The sequence below is a fragment of the Falco punctatus genome, assembly GCF_963210335.1.
Source record: "Falco punctatus genome assembly, chromosome: 7".
NCBI lineage: Eukaryota > Metazoa > Chordata > Aves > Falconiformes > Falconidae > Falco > Falco punctatus.
In genome coordinates this window covers 44,509,842-44,527,705 of record NC_137587.1, presented here as the reverse complement: position 1 = coordinate 44,527,705, position 17,864 = coordinate 44,509,842, and the positions used below count along the sequence as shown (strand labels likewise).

The following is a 17,864-nucleotide window of genomic DNA, read 5'->3' as shown; positions in this document are numbered from 1 at the left end:
ATAAAGTGTTCTGTTGCTTTGTTTCCTTGTGAGCGCCACACCCCCAAAACTGCCTTTTGTATTATTCTTTTCCGAGCAGTTCAGGTGACGTATCTACCTTACTTCTGACTTGCAAATGGAAGTTTGCTGTGGGTTGGTAATGCCCGTACTCCTGTTCCTGCCAGAAAAGCAGCGTACCTACCTTTTTGTGGAGTGCCACTGAAGGGTACCACCATAAGTCAGGTCATACAGAGGACTATGTCCTCTGCTGGTAGAGGAAGAGGCACCTGTGAAACGTGGCGTTTCTGCTCTGTGCAGAATGATGGGCTCCAAAGTGTGTGGTTGTGATGCTGAATGGCAGGATCACAAAGCCAGGATTGCTTGGACCCAAATTGAGGGCTTCTCTGCTACGTGGCTTTGCGGCGCTGCTGGGTGGGACATGCCAGTCAGCCCCTTCAGGAGTATAAAAATAGTCAGGAGAGCAAATGTAGGGCTGTGCTGTAGGTAATGCTCCTGGCAGTACCCGCTGCTAGAGCAGTTTTTGAAATCTTGAAAGTGGCGTGAAGGAGGAAGCAGTGGCAGGAGCCATGAAGACAGATAACCCTTGGTGTGTTCAGCCAGTGGTGGCTGAAACTGCCGTAAAGGCTTTTAACTAGACTCACTCCAAATAAGGTTGGATAGCACTGTGATTTCAGCAGGGCCAGGTGCTGGGGGGCGTTGGAGTTACCCCCAAAATGCCACCATTCATCAGTGAAGCTGCCTTATGTTAGTGATAACCAGCAACAGGTTAAATCAGCAGGATTTCTGCTGGCTATGCTGAGATGTGGAGTTGAATCCCAGATAGCTTGGGATCCTGAACGGTGCATCCTAGGGGTCCAGTTATGAATGGGAGCAATTAAAAGAAATACGGGTTTAATAAATGTGTATCTCATCTTTGGAACTGGACTAGAATCGGCAGACATGCTTCCCTCAGTCTAAATACTGCTGAATCTGTGCCAACACAATTATTTTTGGTTTAATACAGGGAAGTTGCTAGGAAATATCTGAAGATCAGTGTGTGTGATGCTAAGCGCTGTGAATTTTGTGTTTATTAAACAACTTTATATAAAATATTCTAAGAAATGACAGTGATGAGAAATAGCTGCTATAGTTGTAACAGCAGTGTATTGAAACACCTGATAAAAGGAAGTATATGAATAAGAACTGTTCGCTGTGTGTGACTGTTTCTTATACTGCTCTGGCTCCTGCAGTGTTGTATACCATTCTGCTAGTTCTTGACTTTCTGCTGCTATTTATGCCTATTCTAATAAAGCGGGGAAGAATAAATGCTGATGCTAGAATCATTTTTAGGGTTTAATTCGTACCAGAAACTTCACTTTGGACCAGTGTGTGGGACAGCATTTCTCAGCCTCAAATGAATTGCTTTTTATATTACTTTAAATATGAAGTGTCCTCGTTTCAGCTGGGATGGAGTTAATTTTCTTTTTAGCAGCTGGTATAGTGCTGTGTTTTAGATTTAGGATGAGAGTACTGTTGGTAACACATTGATGTATCAGTTGTTGCTGAGAAGTATTTACACTAAGTCAAGGACTTGTCAGCTTCTCATCCCACCCCAGCATCGAGCAGGCTGGGGGGCACAAGAAGCTGGGAGGAGACGGAGCTGGGACAGGTGACCCAAACTGGCCAGAGGAGCATGCTGTACCGTATGGCATCGTGCTCAGCGTATAAACTCGGGGGAAAGCTGGCCGGGCATCAGTCGGTGGGTGGTGAGCCATTGCATTGTGCATCACTGGTTTTGTATATTCTAATTCTATTATTACTATTATCATTCCTTCCTTTTCTACATTATTAAACTGTCTTTATCTCAACCAATAAATTTTACTTTTTTCCCTAATTGTCTCTTCTGTCCCACTGAGTGGAGTGGAGTGAGTGAGCAGCTGTGTGGTGTTTAACTGCTGCGTTGCACCATGACACAAAGCCTGGTTAAAGGTTAAAGTCATCAGTGTTCTCTTAAAAGTTAAGATGGAGCCTTAGGTGTAAACCTTATTTTTCATGTTCTGTCCTTTCAGGACTAGTGTTGGCTTGGATGTTTGCCAGGGAGGTTTTCAGTTTCCCCAATGCATGTTTGGGGTAGTTTTGTTTGGTTTTGTATCTTCAACTGTATAGTTTATAATAAACTAAATTCTTGGCATACTGAGTTAAGTACTGCTACAAATTAAGCAAAACCTCTTCAACCAACCAAACCAAACCAGAGTTCAGCAAGGGTGAAATCTTCATGAATCCTGTTTACCGAAGCTCCAGGTTGTTTGGGATGCCTTGGGTTGTTGGTGCGTAGGTTTTACAGGATCCAGCTTTCTGCAGAGCTGGGCAGTCAAGAATTGCAGCTGCTGCAGGTATAGTCAGGTGGGTCATTCCAAATCACTGGCCACTTTGCAAATTTTAGCTGTGTGAAATTCTTTTAGTTGGTCTTTTTTTAAAGTTGATGACGTATAGCAAAAACTTCAGAGCCCAATTTAGTTTCTGAAGTTATTGTTTAACTTAATACTGGTATTGGTATGACTAGAGGAAATGTTTGTGGGCATGACAGAACAGAAAGCGTGAGAAGAGTCCAGGTCACACATGAAAATCTCCTGGTTGTGGTGGAGCTGGTGCTGTCCTCACTGTGTTTTCAACTGGTTGTGCTGAGAACTGCTGGACTGTAGGAATATCTCATTCCTTCCTGATGCTGTTTCACTGCCGTAAGCAGCCTAACTTACTGGTTCTGCACTTCATGAAAGGATGCTTAAAGAAGAGAAGCTTTATTAGCTAAGCGTTTTTGGCTTTTGTGCCCCTGTACCATAATATTTCATACCTTCTGCGTGTGTATAACCCAAGTGCTATTGCACAGAGCGTGGGGAGCCTGAACCTTGGATGGCACATGGTTTCCTCGCAAGAGCTGTGTGCTTTGCCAGCCAAAGAGCCTCCTGGCCGTATGTTTAGCCCATTCTTTGTGCTTGGAGGGCTGCTGGATTTCACTTGGCACAGTCCGTTTCCAAGTAACTGGGGAGCTGCCTGAGACCGCCTCTGCAGAACTGGTTGGTGACCAGGACGTGGGCTTCAGTGCATGCCAGGGGTGGGCATTGAGTGCTGGTCCTCGGGAATCTGCTTTTGGGAATGTCAACCCAAAATAACCCCAAACCATGTGTTCTCTGATACTTGCTGCCACAGTCACTCACTAGCATTGATCTCTTTGTTTCTGTTTTAACACAGATTGCTCGTAGATCTTTTCGGCTGGCATATCCATCTCAGGTGCACTTTCCATCCCATTATTTTTGTATCTCTGTCTTGTCGCTGTTACTTTCCTGCCCTTCTTTTAGAGGTTTTGTCTGTCAGTCAACCAAACAGGAATAGCTGTTTTATCTTTTCTGTTCTTCCTGTTAATTAATTTGCATTATCAGTGGTTTTGTATTGCTTTTTCATCTCTTCCATGTGTTACTAATTGGTTTCTGATTAATTTTAGTGTGGCTTTAATGTTGCGTTGATAAATTAAAACACGAGATATGGGAATGCAGGGCCTTTTTGAGTTTTAGCTAAATTCAAAAAAGGCAAAGATGTACTTTTCAAGTACACGCACAAGATTCAAAATTATAAAATAACCCCACTGAGTTCAGTAGGATGACTCCAGTGGGTAGACATGCTTGCAGGATTGGGGTCTAGTAATTTGCTTAGGAACCCATACCTGTCTGAACAAGACTTAAATGAATCAGTGTTCCTCTGGGGCTTGCCTGAAAATCTGCAATACCTGCAGTGAGTGCCTGTGTGCCTCCTTCCCTACTAATTTTTAATGACTCATTACTCATTATTTCCAAGTTGGTGCAGCACATTCCAGAAGCAAGTCTGAACTACCAGAAAGTGCCTCCAGGATCAGTGGAACTGAAGGATTTTGACCAAAATATGAACGATAATAGAGAAGAGGATCCTTCAAGAAAAACGAGGACAAGAAACCGTGAGGAGGCAGGCCACCTTTTTCTTTACTTTATATATGACATTGCTTTAAGCTGCAGTATGTATACCTGTTCTTTCTAAGCTGCCAAAAGAGGCAACTCAAAAAAAAAAAAAAAAAAAAAAAAAAAAACCCTAAAAAACCCAAACCAAAAACAAAACCAAAAATACCTCTCAAGAGCCCTGAATTGTAGGTATAGAAACAGTGTTTAAAAAAGAGAAAAAAAAAAAAAAAAGAAAAAAAAAGAGAAAAAAAAAAAAGGAACAGATTCACCCTTCTTGACGATGTTGACTGGAAGTTTCCTTTTCTGTGTAAAACTCCACTAAAACCTGAGGCTTGGTCACTTGTTTTTCGGGAGGAGGCATTCAGTGTCGGAGCCTACTTAGGCTGTTTCACTTCTATTTTAAAGAAAAACACCAAAACCTTAGTTTTGAAATCTGCAGCACTGATAGTTTAATGGCACCTTACTTTTCTGCAACTGGCGTCCTGGTTAGAGCTGCCCATGGAGCAGCAGTGGCAGAATCTGGACCTTAGGAGGAGTTTCTGCAGCTGGGCTGGAGTGCTGTAGCACATCTGGCTTGCTGTGCCATGCCGTGCAGAGAGCAAGCCACTTGTTCTGATTTGCTTCCTCCAACATACGCAATTTGATGCGATTCTTCTGGGCTGAGAGAGCAAGGTGACCTGGAAATCACTGTGATGATGCTAAGGGGTGAGGAAGACTGGCCTGAAACTTGAGGCTGGGAATGGTGCTGGGCTGGGGGTAGTGGGGTGATGCGGCAGGAGAGTGAAGTGCAGGCTGCTGCTGCTGCAACGCTCAGCTGTTGCTTCTGCTTGCTTTCTGCCTGCTGGCTCTGGTTGGGAAGGAAAAGCTGGGGCAGAGGCTCCAGGGAGGCAGAGCAGGCAGGAGGGGAGAGCTGGACTTCAGCACAGTCACTGCGCTGCTCTGGAGGAGTGTGACTGAGCCGGGCTAACAAAGGGGGAAATTGGGCTGAGCCCCTGGTACTGGTACTGCCCCTGGTACTGCCCCTGGTACTGGTACTGCCCCTGCCCTGCCCCTGACTTCGAGCAATCCCTCACTTCCATGTGGAGAGGTGCCAAGCCTGAATAAAAGGTGCAGGTTCAAAGTGCCACCAGCTGATGTGGGCTTTCCTGGCAGAAGCCCTGGGGCTCTGCTGAGCCACAGGACTTGAATATTTGGGGGTTGGTGAGTTGTTGTTGTGTATTTTAATAAAGCAGAATGTAAGATGGTGGGATACTTGGCTGCGAAGGTGGCTTGAACCCATATAAATAACAGTAGATTGTTTCAGTGTGACTGCTTGTGGGACTTTTTTGCATTGTAATTTGGCTTTTGAGGGCTTTTGATGGGGGGAGGTGCCTGTGAGGCTTGGAAACTCTTAAGCTTTTTCTTTCAGAAATGCTTAAGTAGTTACCTTACTGCAGACAACTCTGTCTCTCTGTCTCCAGAAAAAAAAATCTGAACAAGTTAGTATTAATCTTTTTTGCCAAAGTGCTGCAACAAAGCCGCACGTCATCTTAATCTCCTTTTGAGCTTCAAGTATCGTCCACATAGATGAAGACGTTTGAGTGGAGATTGTTTGTTGTAAAAAAAATTCCAGTTTTGTAATACGCCGCTTTTGCTGAAAGTTCTCTGATTTGCCCCTATGTTTTAGGTCATCTTTGACAATCTGATGTTGAACCCAGTGTCCCAGTTATCACATACAATCCGTGAAAATACAGAAAATCTAGCTGAAAAAATGAAGTAAGTAACTTTTTATCCCTGGCCTGAAATGTTGACTTGCTGCTGAGTTTGTTGATTTACAGTTGTGGAAGATAGTACATTGTCTCCTTGGAAAGCAGGGAATCTCGATGTAGGAAACTGTGTGTGTGAATGAGGGGAAATATGATTATTTGCCGTGTCTTTTCCTCATACGTTTGGCCTTTGGAGTTTTAATGATGGATTTGTAATGCTTGTTGATGCCTTAACTTTTAAATGTTGCCTGTGCAAAGCTACAGCAGAAAATCGGTGGATTCTCTCCTCTTTCCTTTTCTGTCCCGAGTCTCTCAGAAAGCCTGCAGGTCACCAAGTTTGTGAAATCTCTCCATAGCTGCTTGTTGCTCTAGAAGGCACCAGTTAGGGAAGGACTTTAGATTGTTCCTAAATCAACTAAAAGGTGCTTTGTCCAGTTGCTAATACACTAATCTTTGTTGCCACATCTTGTGATAATGAAGTCTTTTAAACAAGCAGCTTTCGAATGGCAACTTTAAGACCTGCTCTGCTTCTTGTGCTGCAGGATTCTGTTTCAAAACTCAGAAAGCACCTGGGAGGAGATGGAGGCCAAAATTAATTCAGAAAATGAAGTGCCAATTCTGAAGACATCAAACAAGGTAAGACCATGCAAACAAGTGAAATACTGAAGGCTTTTGTCCATGAAAGCTTTGTAAGAGACCAAAACAACAACCTCTGGCTCTTCTCAAATCTGTTTCTGAAATTACTAGTCCATTTGCATGTGTTGAACTGCTGTGTGTTGTTGCTGTTTGAAATGTGACAAAGTGAATTCCTTCAGCTGTTGTGTTTCACCAGCTCTTACCCTCTCCCTTCTGTGGTTCATCTTCAAAGACCCAGCCCCTTAACAGATGTTCAAATTCAGGGTCATTAAGCCTCATTTAAACATCTACCAAAGCATCACCTACCATGTGGTTGCCACAGCTTCAGTTGTAGACAGGTGGTTATCATGAACGTTTGTTTTCTTCACCTGTAACAGTTTAATAATATGGCAATAAAAAAGCTTCAGCCCTAGGGTGGTGTCTGTGCTCTTGTGACCTCCTGTTGTCATTGATGGGGACTGCCAGTAAGGATTTAAGGACAGTCACGGACCCAACAAACACGGTTGATGCTAGTGTACGTGTAACACTCTGCGGGACCTGTGTGGCTGGGTGCTACCACAGTATAGATGTGGCCAGCTGCTTTGTCTGGTCTAGGAGTTGAGTTTACAAGTAATCTTCCAATATTTAGTGTTAAAGAGGATGTGGGGGAGCCTTTTTACAGTTAATCTGGCTAGCATCTCAAACCTAAAAAATCACTGTGACTATGAATTGGGTGGTGTGGTAGCGCATGGTGAAATGATGCAGAGCAGAGGTCCCTGTGTACTGACCAAGTGCACCTTGATACAGATACTAGCTTTGTCTTTTCTGTTAAACAAGCAAGGTTGGAATGGACTTTGAATCTTATTGATCAGATGAGGCAGAAGGATTAAGACTAGATTCCTTCGACAGTTGAGTACTTTGCTTAATTTCCCATTCTGATGCTTTTCTTTCTAGGAAATCAGTTCTATCCTGAAGGAGCTGAGGAGAGTTCAAAAACAACTTGAAGGTTGGTCATTTAAAGTGTTCTTTTTGTCTCTCAAATGCCAGTAAGTTGCACAAAATAATATGACTTGATTTGCCAGTGAAAGCTGGGAAAGGATGCAGAAATTCAGTGTGTTAGCACAGTGCTCTCTGTTGAGTGTGCATATGGAATGAACAGTAGATTTATCTTGTGCTGCCAATTTTTAAGAAAATTGTTGACTTTTGAAATGTGGAAGCTGTTGCTGTGGAAATGCTTTGTTTGTGGTAATTATCATATTCCCATAACATGAACTGACAAAGGTCTGTTCTGCTGAAATAATATTTAGCAGCTCTTTCAGCCAATAAGCTGTACTGTGCTTTTTGGACTTGAGTTTTGCACATGGATCTGTGCAGTAGAAAAGGCAAGACAAGCTCTTGCGTTGTCTAGAAGATTAATAAAGGCATACAGGCGTCATTTTGGGTCCTGCTAAAAGCTTGCCCTTTGGCTGCTTTAGTTTGGTTTCTCCAATTTAACCAGAAAGTTGAGTGTCCTGTAGCTTCAGTTTGGGAGAAGTTTTGATTGTTAAAGCTGCTTAGGCTTGAAGGTACTAATGAAGAAAATACTATGACTAAAATGAATGCGAGTGCTGCCTGCAGTTCTGCTGCCTTCATTTTATTTAGAAACTCTGCTGAGTGCTGCTAATATGTCTGTGTATGTCTCTTTTCTTCTTCCCCCTCCCCAGTCATAAATGCTATCATTGACCCTACTGGAAACTTGGATGTAGTTGCCAGTAACAAAGCATCTTCTGCTGCTAAGCAATCTACAGCCACTAAAGTCAGGACTGCTAATGCTTCTGGGTCCACACTGGAGACTTTGTCCCCAGCACAGATGAGAAACTACACACAGAAATCGAACTGTGGGTCTTCTAGCTTACAAGATTCGAATTTCATTCCTGATGGAGAGAAATATGTGATCTGATACAATATTTTGTATTGCTATCATATTGTAATCTACTGTCGCATTAGTATTGTGTATGAGTGGTTTGTGGACAGTTTGTGTGGAGCAGTTGTTTAGATTGCTAACACGTTGCACAAAAAAAAAATAATCTATGCTGTGAGGGTGAATGGAAAGTCTGTGTATGCCTTTTAAACAAGACTAGCACTGTGGAGCAGCACATATTCAGCATAGAGGCAAACTGATTTTAGAAAATTACTCAGTCTTGCAGTGTGCCATGAGAAAACAGGCTTTGCATATGCTCCATTCAATACTGCCGAAGCTAAAGTGTTCTTGCATTGGCCTGTTTATAATTATTCAGTTGTAATGAGGCGTAATTTAAAAAAAAAACAACAACACTTTTTTGGTACTATGTTTGGTTTGGTTTTATTTGTTTGATTGGTTTTTTTTTTAAGTGTATAAGTGAAGCATTACAACTCTGTTGGAATCGATGTGCAAATCCAACAGAATGATCGTGCAATATTGTGGGTTTCTAGGAGAAACTCTTACTACAGTTGTGTGAGAAGTCCTTTTTGGCAATCATAAAAAGGCAACCACACTGAAGTTGTGAATCCTTCTTTTTCAGTCCAAAAACCAGAATGAGACAGAATAAACCCTTTGTTTTTCTCTTGGGAAAGTGTAAAATTTAATAGTGGTATGAATGTAAAGACTACTAATACAGTTACTATTTTTGATGATGTTTCAGGCCCAAAGTTTGGGCAGGTACAAAAATTCAGATTTTACAGTTTAGCTTGCCAAATTTTCATGATTTTGGTACAAAAGCTGTCTTGAAGCTGCCTTTTTTTGGTTGTGGGTTTGGTTTTTTTTGGTTTTTTTTTTTTTTTTTTTTAAATATACAGACTTTTTACAATGAGCTGGCTACAAATGCTCTTGGCTGGGCCAAAGACTAAGATGTTTGCAATTAGCTAATTGCTAAGAAAAACATCTGTTCCAATGGCTCATGTAATAAACACAATTGCACAGTTGCTGTGAGCTAGCGTTCACTTGACAGCACTGAAAATAAAATGGCTTAAATGTAGCTCCACCTTTATGGCTAGTTCTGTTACAAATTTTTTTTCAATGCAAAAGTGCTTGAAGACCACCGTTCTGTGGTATTCCTCAGAAACTATTCAACAGTGTCAAGCGCTTGGTACATTTGGGATTTTTGTCTGGATTTTATTTTTGGTCTGTTATAATCCTAGAAACACTAAGGATTGGGTGCAGTTGCACTGAGCAGTTTCTCATTTAAAGTTGTTTTTTGTGTTCTGTCTTTCTGTTAAACTGCAAAACACTAAGCAATTTTTGTTACTTTAAGGACAAAAGTTTTGCTTTTGAGGGGACCTCTTCCAGACGTGTTTGCTCCCAGTTTTCTCTGTCTTGTATCAATTCCTTTTTCATTCTTCCTGGTCAATAAACAGTAATCAGGTAAAGAAATTCTTTTGTAGCCATGGAGGATATGCTTACTGCGAAAGGTGAGCAGATGAGTTCCACTTTGCCCTCATACAGTGTGTAGTTTAACCAGTGAAAATGGTTTCCCAAGCTTGACTGCTTCTTGTGTGCTGGCTTTATATTTTGGGGTGGGTAGTGGATTCCTTAGTTAGCTTCAGTAGTTACCTGAGCTTTTCTGCTAGAATATTGTAACAGTGAGAACCTGTTAAAATAATTTAAATAAATAGGGATGCTCACAGAGTGTTTAATCTTACTAGTGAAGACCATGATTGCTTTCCTGGTGAAGCCAGAGGGAGCTTTCTAGTAATTTCAGCAGAAACAGGATCGTTCCCAAAATGGGAGTATGCCATCAGGCCATTAGTTTCTTTTGAGCGTGCAAGATTGCTGGCTAGTAAACAATAGGTGCAATTATCTTTCCAAGATTTCCAGTAGGTTTTAAGACTCATCTGCTTATGTGGAGATGCTGTTCCTTGAAGAAATCTGCTGGATTTCACGTAGATGAGTGCAGAATAAAAAAAGAACTTGCCCTTGGTGTTCTTCTGCCTGTAACATATGCACTATCTGAATGTGTTCGTTCAGTCATTTATTCTGATCTGTCTTTTCTTGAAATACCTGACTCTGTCCTTGATGAATATCGTAAGTGTTGGCATTGTTCCTGATATGAGACACAACTTTTCAAGCCCTTGGTTAGGGTTTGAACCGAACAGGTGCTACCCTAACTCACTAGGAGTTGCAGGACCTTCACAGATAAGGTGGTGGTGGTGGTTTCAGTTTTGCTGTAGAGACAAGTGAATTACTCAGACATCTTTTTTATTATTATTTGTTAACAATGTTTCCACATCTTCATGGCTATGCTCTTGTGGATTATTTTTTTTTTCTCTACATGTCCTTGATGGAAGTTCTTTTTACTTTCACTTAAAAATCGCTTGATTCTTCTTTCATTGATGAACACATCAGGGGTGGATTTTCTTCCTTGGTTGCTCTGTTCTGAACTTGAGGCAGCGCCCACAGACACCTTACATCAATTAAATCAACCCGCAAAATATGGTACCTCTTCAAGTGACTAAAGATGCAACAGTAGGTGTCTGTTAGAATTCGGATATGTGTGTGTGAAGGCGGGGAGGATGCCCAGCTTGATTTGTTTGTGAATCAGCCAAACTGTAAAATGTTTCTGTGTCCTGACACAAAGTTCATCCTTGGATCTTTGCAGTTAAAACTGTTTGCTAATCAACGATGACATGCAACATATTTTTTCTTGCATTCACTGCTTCTGAAGTACACCCCGTTTGCACTTGCCTGCTCCAGATAAGCCAAAGAGCTAGCCACTTGACTATTACTCCTTCGCTGATTGTTCATTCTTACAAGCAGTACTGTATGCAACCATGCAAACACCTCTGTGCGGCTCCAGTGTGACTCTAACGGGTGTGTAGTGGTGTATCGGGGTGGCCCAGGGTCAGTCCACAAGATACCTGTTGGCTTCCATCAGCTATGGATGGGCCTTGCATTGAGCTTGACAGGGGTGACACTGACCATACCATGTTGCTTTCCTGTGTTTTGTATCTGACTAAAGAAATGTAACAAAGGGTGGGATTTTCAAAGTCTTAGGGAAGCAGGTGCTCAGGTCATTTTGGGTTTCCATATGCTTTGAGTGCCTAATGCCATGAGTACCTTTCAAAATCCCAGCCCTCAGCTCTTCCACTATACTTGAAAACAGTGTTCTCAGTTCGATGCTTTCAGATGTTAAAAACTTACTCTGTTCTGATTGTGTGAATGTAAATTCCTGGGAGGATGTGTACAAGCTTTGTGAGCGAGGACCTAACTGTATCTATGGTGATGTCATGTCATGGTCATGCTCCAAGAGGAAAGAACGTCTGCATCATCTTTGAGTATTTTAGTAAAGGTACAACTAATGGAATGTTTACATACAGCCTACTGAAAAAAAAAAAAAAGAGGAGACGGGAAAAAAAAAGATAAAGTGTAAAGTATTTAAGTGCAAGATTCTACTAGTTTTTTCTCGTTTTGCAGATCACAGTAGCTATTTTTGAAGTTCCGTAAATGTGTATAACTTTTGCAAAGACCAGACAGAACTACCTGTTCACTTTCGATGTGCCCTGTGCTGAATTGTGCCTATTTCACTCTCTGCTGTTGTTATGCTGCTGATTCTGCTGTTCTGAACTGTTCACTGGATCATTCCATTTGCATGCAACACAAATGCAAGCTGAGCTGTCTGAGAGTAAAGCTGAAACACGTTTGTATAACTTGAATCGATTAATGACTATCTCTGTTCTACACCCTCCTGAAATACTGTGTATAAATTTGATTTGTTTCTCCTGCCCTGATTTTTTTTCTGCTTTTGGTTTTTTTTTTGAATGGTAATTTATTTTTGTTTGGATTATAGGCAGTATCTGTACATTTTGTTTCAAGGTGATATTGTGGATGTCTTTAAAAAAACAAATTGTTATTTTATATAATTTTATCATAAAGTTGCTCTAATAAATCATTCTTTTATCATGTGAAAATGGGTCTGGATTTCATGTGTTAATCTGGGGGGGAGTATGTATTGGATGGACTAAATTTTTCAACTGCCTGTTTACATTGGTGTTAAGTACAGTGTAATGGAAGAGTTGTCAGCAACAGAAGACACACAGTGCAGCTGGATCCATCCTGCTGACACCTACGCCTGGGGCAGACCCCTCTCCAATAGCACAGGGGTCCCTTTCCCTGCACCTGTACTTACAGGCTTGATGTCCCTGTCACTTGAGTGTGGTCTTACTGCTGAGTATGGTATGGTGATACTTGATTTAGTTTTTGGTACTGTTTTATTTCATTGCCATCATTAACAATGGAAGTTTAATCCAGCTTGGATATGATCATTTCCCAGCAGGTATGTGATTACAGAAAGACATCATTAGACTCACTCTTTTGCTCTCACCTTATATATATATATATATGCATGTATATTAGATATCTATATTAACATTTACATGTCTGTGAAATTCTCTTGATTTTTCCCTTCATTCCATCACTGTCCTCCTTCCCTCCTGCAGTTCTTTCTGACCTTTGCATCCTTCCTGGCACTTTTGAAATAACGTTAATTCCTCCTTCCCCTCTGCGCAGCCTTCAGGTGCCTCCAGCCTCCCCCAGCCGGTTCAGTGCCACGTGGGATTCTGCCTCCGTACCCACTGCATTAGCACAGCTTCCATAGGAAGTAGAACGTGCATAGCTGACAAAAACACTGCATTGATTGCCAGCAGTAACTCAAACGTCAAGGAGGGGGAGGGAGATATTAGTACCTAACCAGGATCAGTGGGAAACTTCCCATCCTCTGGTGACATTTGCATTACATCTTTGAACATGAGACCTTTTATGCTTAAAGTTTTAGGGAGGGATTTTGTGTTGAAAATAATTTAAACTTTAAAAATTCTTCTGCCTTTCTTAAGGAGGCTTCCTTATGCTTAGTTTGCGTGTGCGACGTCTGCAGAGAAGGGTTTCTGTGTACAGGGCTGGGTTACACTCTGTATTGCCTCTCCGCAGGCTTCCCCAGCAGTACTGAGCGGTGTTTGAGTTGGGATGCCCTGCCAAGTGCCCTTTTGAAATCAGTAGTACACCCACTTCATTAATTTTTAACAGTCTGACTGAATAAACAGAAGAGGTAGTGGAACCGTGGCCAAAACTATTTGCAGTGGAATGAAAGCTGCTATCTGGCAGAATGTAAAACTAAAGGATAGATGGCAAAAGTAGTGATCTCCTGTGTGTGTCTTCCTGCTGAGTGTTCAGCTGCAATCCTGCCTGGCTCTTCAGCGTCCTCATCTGCCTTGGAAAATAGTCTGGCTTTCCACATGGGTATAGAAGGGAACACCAGAAAGCGTTGCCTTCAGCAGGGTTTGCAGGATCTTTCCTTAGAGCAAAACTTTTAAGTCATTGGAGAGACACGTTGTCATTTTTTGATGTCGTGTGAAGATCTATCAATAGACACCATCTACTGGGTCCTGCCCACACGATGGTGTAAGAGGACCATGCCTTTTTCAACAGGGACATTTGTGGACAGCTCAAGAGCAAAGCCCTGCTGGTCTCAGCTTTTCCTGGTAAGATGGGATTGGAGTGGGACACCAGTGGGTGGTTAGGCTGTGGGGTGGGCTCCTTTCCTTAGAAGAGGCACAACCATTTGGACGCAGCCCTGTAGAGCCTTAGGGCACCTGTGTGCAGGAGCACACCTGATGCAGTTATCAAGAAAAAGTGGTTTATTTTAACAGATTGGCTGCTTAGGTCTCTGAATGATGTGGGTTGAGCAAGGGAAGCTAAGAAAAACCAATGCAAGAAAACAGTGCTCACTAGGACTCTACCCTGTTTAAGCTTTTTTTTTTTCCTTCTCTGAACAGAAATTACTGCAAATACTGTACTTGCCAAAACAATTGGTGCCAGACAAGGCTTATTCAACAGCAATGCTTCTGCCTTTGTCAACATCCACCTTGGAGGAACCATAGGAAATAATAAAAAAAAAAAAAGCCACAAACCCAAAACGTGGCATCCCCCTGACACCCGGGGGCACTTCATAGACAAGGAAAGATCCAGAGGCACAGATGAAATTTGATTTCAGTAAGAGGCTTGAGCAGAGCACTAACCATAGATAGCAGGTCACTGCTTTGGGTGGTACGTGTCTCCCAGGGAATGGATTTTCCTCCTAGCTACTGACAGCTGGGCAGGCTGGAAGAGGATGGGCTATACCACAGCCCGTAACACACCTTCACCGCAGGCAAAGCAACCTCTGTGTAAGCAAGAAAAATGTTCTTTATCCTCAGGAGGATATGAGGACAGCAGTTGCATCGGGCCAGCGGTGTCTTGGGTTGCCAGGTACTTTGCAAATCGAACAGGAGGAGTGTAACTTTTGTAGTACAGCGCTGGAGGTGGTCAAGGCAGACAGCACCTGCTGAAGATTTTCCTAACACCTGTTGTCGCCCTTCCTAGGTGCGACTGGAGGGTGAGTGCCACACAGGAGTGACGAGACTGGGACAAGAAAGGACTCTGCAATTACTTGGGCTATGCAAATCACTGGGTTTGGGGTTTTTTTTTGGTTGTTTCCCCTCCCCCCCCCCCCCCCCCCCAGTTAAAATATTTTTGCAAACAAAATGCATCTGAGAATCATATAATTTTAGGTTGAACAAAGTTATTCCGAATAAGTGTTAGATATTTCAAGTTAAATGTTTCAAGTCCATGGTTAGGTAATTTAGTGAATTTATTGGTTGGTGGTTTTATTTTGGGGAGTTTCTTAATGGAATTTGAGTAAACCTTTAAAAGTATTTCCAAACAAAATAATCACAATTTTATTTAGACTTTCAAATTTTCTCTAGGCTTAACAGCTGAATCACTTCCCAATTCTTGACCTGAAATGACTTTTTCTCTTCCCGCCTCCCAGCTCATTTGAGTATACAATCTTTTGGCACAAAGTATAAATAGAGCATTTTTCTTTGCAAGTGTGAGGACCCTGGCTGTTCCTGCCTCCCATCCTTCTGTCGACTGTTGGTGTTTGGAGCCCAGCCGCCTAGTCCTCGTGAAATGGAAAACGTAGTTTTGTAGTAATCTCTGCAGCAGTGGCAATGTTTGTGTCTATTATTAGCTCTCAGAGATGAGAACGTGTTAAACTGGCAGTTTCTTAGCGAACCTCCCGCACAGGCGTTAGAAGATCTTTCACTGCATCTTCCAGTGCGCCCTTCTAACAAACTGGAGGCCAAGCCTGCTTTTTGGAGGGTGTACGTTAACCACAGCGTGACATTCAACTGTACAGTGAGAGGTGTATTTACTCGGTGTGGGGGATTTGTGGCAAGTCAACCAGAGCAACCGGTAGAAAGAACTTTGTCTGAGAGACGGGGAAGGAGGAGGAATAAAAAAAGATTGCTTGTTTGCCTTGAAACTTGCCAGTCTCTTTCTTCCCTCCGATTGCATCCGTTGGTCAAATAAATCATGTTTTCCCCACAAACCCACTTCCATCCATAAAATGTCAGAGCTACAACGCTGCTAGTAAGATCAGAAATGCATAATTGATGTTAGGCTGATACATGAGGTCAGGTAAGCAGAAGGAAAGTAGGCTTTTGCAAGCTGGAGAGGAGGAGGACGATGGGATTAATCAGTGCTGTAAGTGGTTAGAGAGCTGCCAAGGAGGAGGAGAAAAACGGGTACTTTTTCTGGAAGCTGCTCTTCCCCCTGATATAACCCAGCCTCTCCCAGTTTAAACTAAACCGGTTATATTGGGGCAATAAATGATTAAGTCCTGAACGCCATATGAATGTGCTGCTGTTTGTGTGGTGTGATCCTGAACCCACTGTGTTCAGTGGGAGCTTTTGTGAGTTACGTTGGTGTAGGTCACGCCAGGATTTCAGTCTGCACATAAACTGAGCCCGGTGGCTCGTGTCTAAGCTTGCTGATGTGTACAGCACGCACGCCAGCGTGAACTGATGAGGCGCCTGGCTGAAATACTCAATCTAGATGTTGAGCCTCTGAAGTCAGCAGAGGGACAGGGACACGTCCCAGGGCTGTCTGGACCCTCAGCATGTTGCTTCACTGGAGCTGCCTCTTTTCCCTGACTGCAGGTGAAGCTTCAGTCAAGCAGGATCCTGTCTTCAGCTCTCTGGTAACCTGGTTTGAAGGGGTGGTGGTAGCCTCTGTGTTGTTTCTCAGTCCTGTATTTAGTAGAGATTTGGGGTGGCCCCAGTAGCAGGTCATCTGTGCGCAGCAGTAAATTCAGGAGAGCACTGGCTGGTCAGACAAGCGTCCCATCTGCTCCACCATCTTTCACTCCTGGCTCTCTGTGAGTTACTGCTTGTCTTTTGGTCCCAGCGGAAGGAGAGGATTTATGACATCTACAGCGTCCTTGAGGAAGGCCTCTTTCTGCCATAACTGATGTATCTTCTGGCTCCTCTGAGCTTTCCCATCATCATCAGCTTAATACAAGGTATGATAAAGCCTTGTTAGCCTCATTTGTCTCCCCTTTGTCGTCCCCCCCCGCCCCCCCCCTACCCCATAGCAGCCTTCCTTAGGCACTGGACTGCATCCTTCCGTTCAATAGGATCGAGGGACTGCCTGGAGGATAACAGCAGCGTCAGCTGAGGGTGCAGCCTTTGGGTTTTTACAGAAGACATAATTTCTTAGAAGTTGCCTCAAACTTGGAACTGAAAAAACAGCAAGAAGAAAACCCTCTAGAGCTCATTTTGTAAGCCTAGAAGGCAGGCACTCTTCATTGCAGCAATGGGCACGTGGAGATTAGCATCCCAAATGCACACCTATTTGACCAGAGTTCCTCATTTTATTGTAACAAAGTATACATATTAGTCGCATTTCCCCCAAATCTGTACGTATTATAACTACTTTCCCAAAATGAGTTACATATGCATAAGGCCCTGGGGGGGTCTTTTGAGTCCCATGGTCGTCGACAAGTTGGTGAACTTCAGCTGAACTTTCTTGGGAAACATGTACACGACTTGCTCACAACTTCACCTGTTCTCTGTGCCATGTACTGGCTGCAGTGCCCCATTACCCCACTTCTCTTGTCTATTGTTACATCCCTGGTGTCCCAGAAAGCTTGCTACGTCTTGGTGAGCTTATTCAATAGGTCGGTTTAATCATTACTTTTGTTTCAGCCTGTTAGTGATTCTTTATAGCTTAATTATATCAAACTCAACATTGCATGTAACCTTCTCCCTCGACAATGTCACTGCAAATTCTAAATACCGTGTGTTTAAGGTGAAAGCTGTATTATTTCAAAGGAGCTAGTTTGTTCCCTTATGTTTGTCCAAGGATGATTGAGCAGGAGAGCTCTTGGGAGAGGAACTGGGTGGAGAGGAGGTTTTGGAGGGTTTGTCTGTTTAGAATGAAGCTGCTGGTGGGTTAAGAATGAAGCAGTGAGAATACTGCCATGCCTGCGATGCAAACTGCACTGAAACTGAGCAGTCCTTTCAACTGGTGTCTTCTGTGTTGTTGGCTAGTCTAGTGCTGATCTAGACTGATCTTACGCCCCTGAGGGCAGGGGGAACTTAGCTGTTCAACAGCTCGAACCAGGTCAGGCAGCGTAGAAAGTTATGCCAAACAGGTGAAGATCAGGACCCGGAGTCTAAGAACCGGGCTGTAACAACCAGATGATCACTT

General features: G+C 42.9%; 1 protein-coding gene across 7 annotated transcripts in view; it reads left to right on the top strand.

The window, feature by feature from the left end:
- The window catches only part of CEP170B (centrosomal protein 170B), a 60,115-nt gene extending 48,048 nt beyond the window's left edge, over positions 1 to 12,067 (top strand). For 4 of the 7 annotated variants that reach the window (XM_080397292.1, XM_080397293.1, XM_080397289.1 and 1 more), the window contains 6 exons: positions 3,229 to 3,267; positions 3,829 to 3,972; positions 5,632 to 5,720; positions 6,253 to 6,346; positions 7,280 to 7,331; positions 8,029 to 12,067. In XM_080397292.1, coding sequence (XP_080253418.1) covers positions 3,229 to 3,267; positions 3,829 to 3,972; positions 5,632 to 5,720; positions 6,253 to 6,346; positions 7,280 to 7,331; positions 8,029 to 8,264 — 654 coding nt within the window. In that variant the 3' untranslated portion in view covers positions 8,265 to 12,067. The remainder of the gene's footprint in view (positions 1 to 3,228; positions 3,268 to 3,828; positions 3,973 to 5,631; positions 5,721 to 6,252; positions 6,347 to 7,279; positions 7,332 to 8,028) is intronic. The other 3 variants (XM_080397295.1, XM_080397291.1, XM_080397294.1) reach the window with 2 other exon arrangements.
- Positions 12,068 to 17,864: the final 5,797 nt, after the last annotated feature.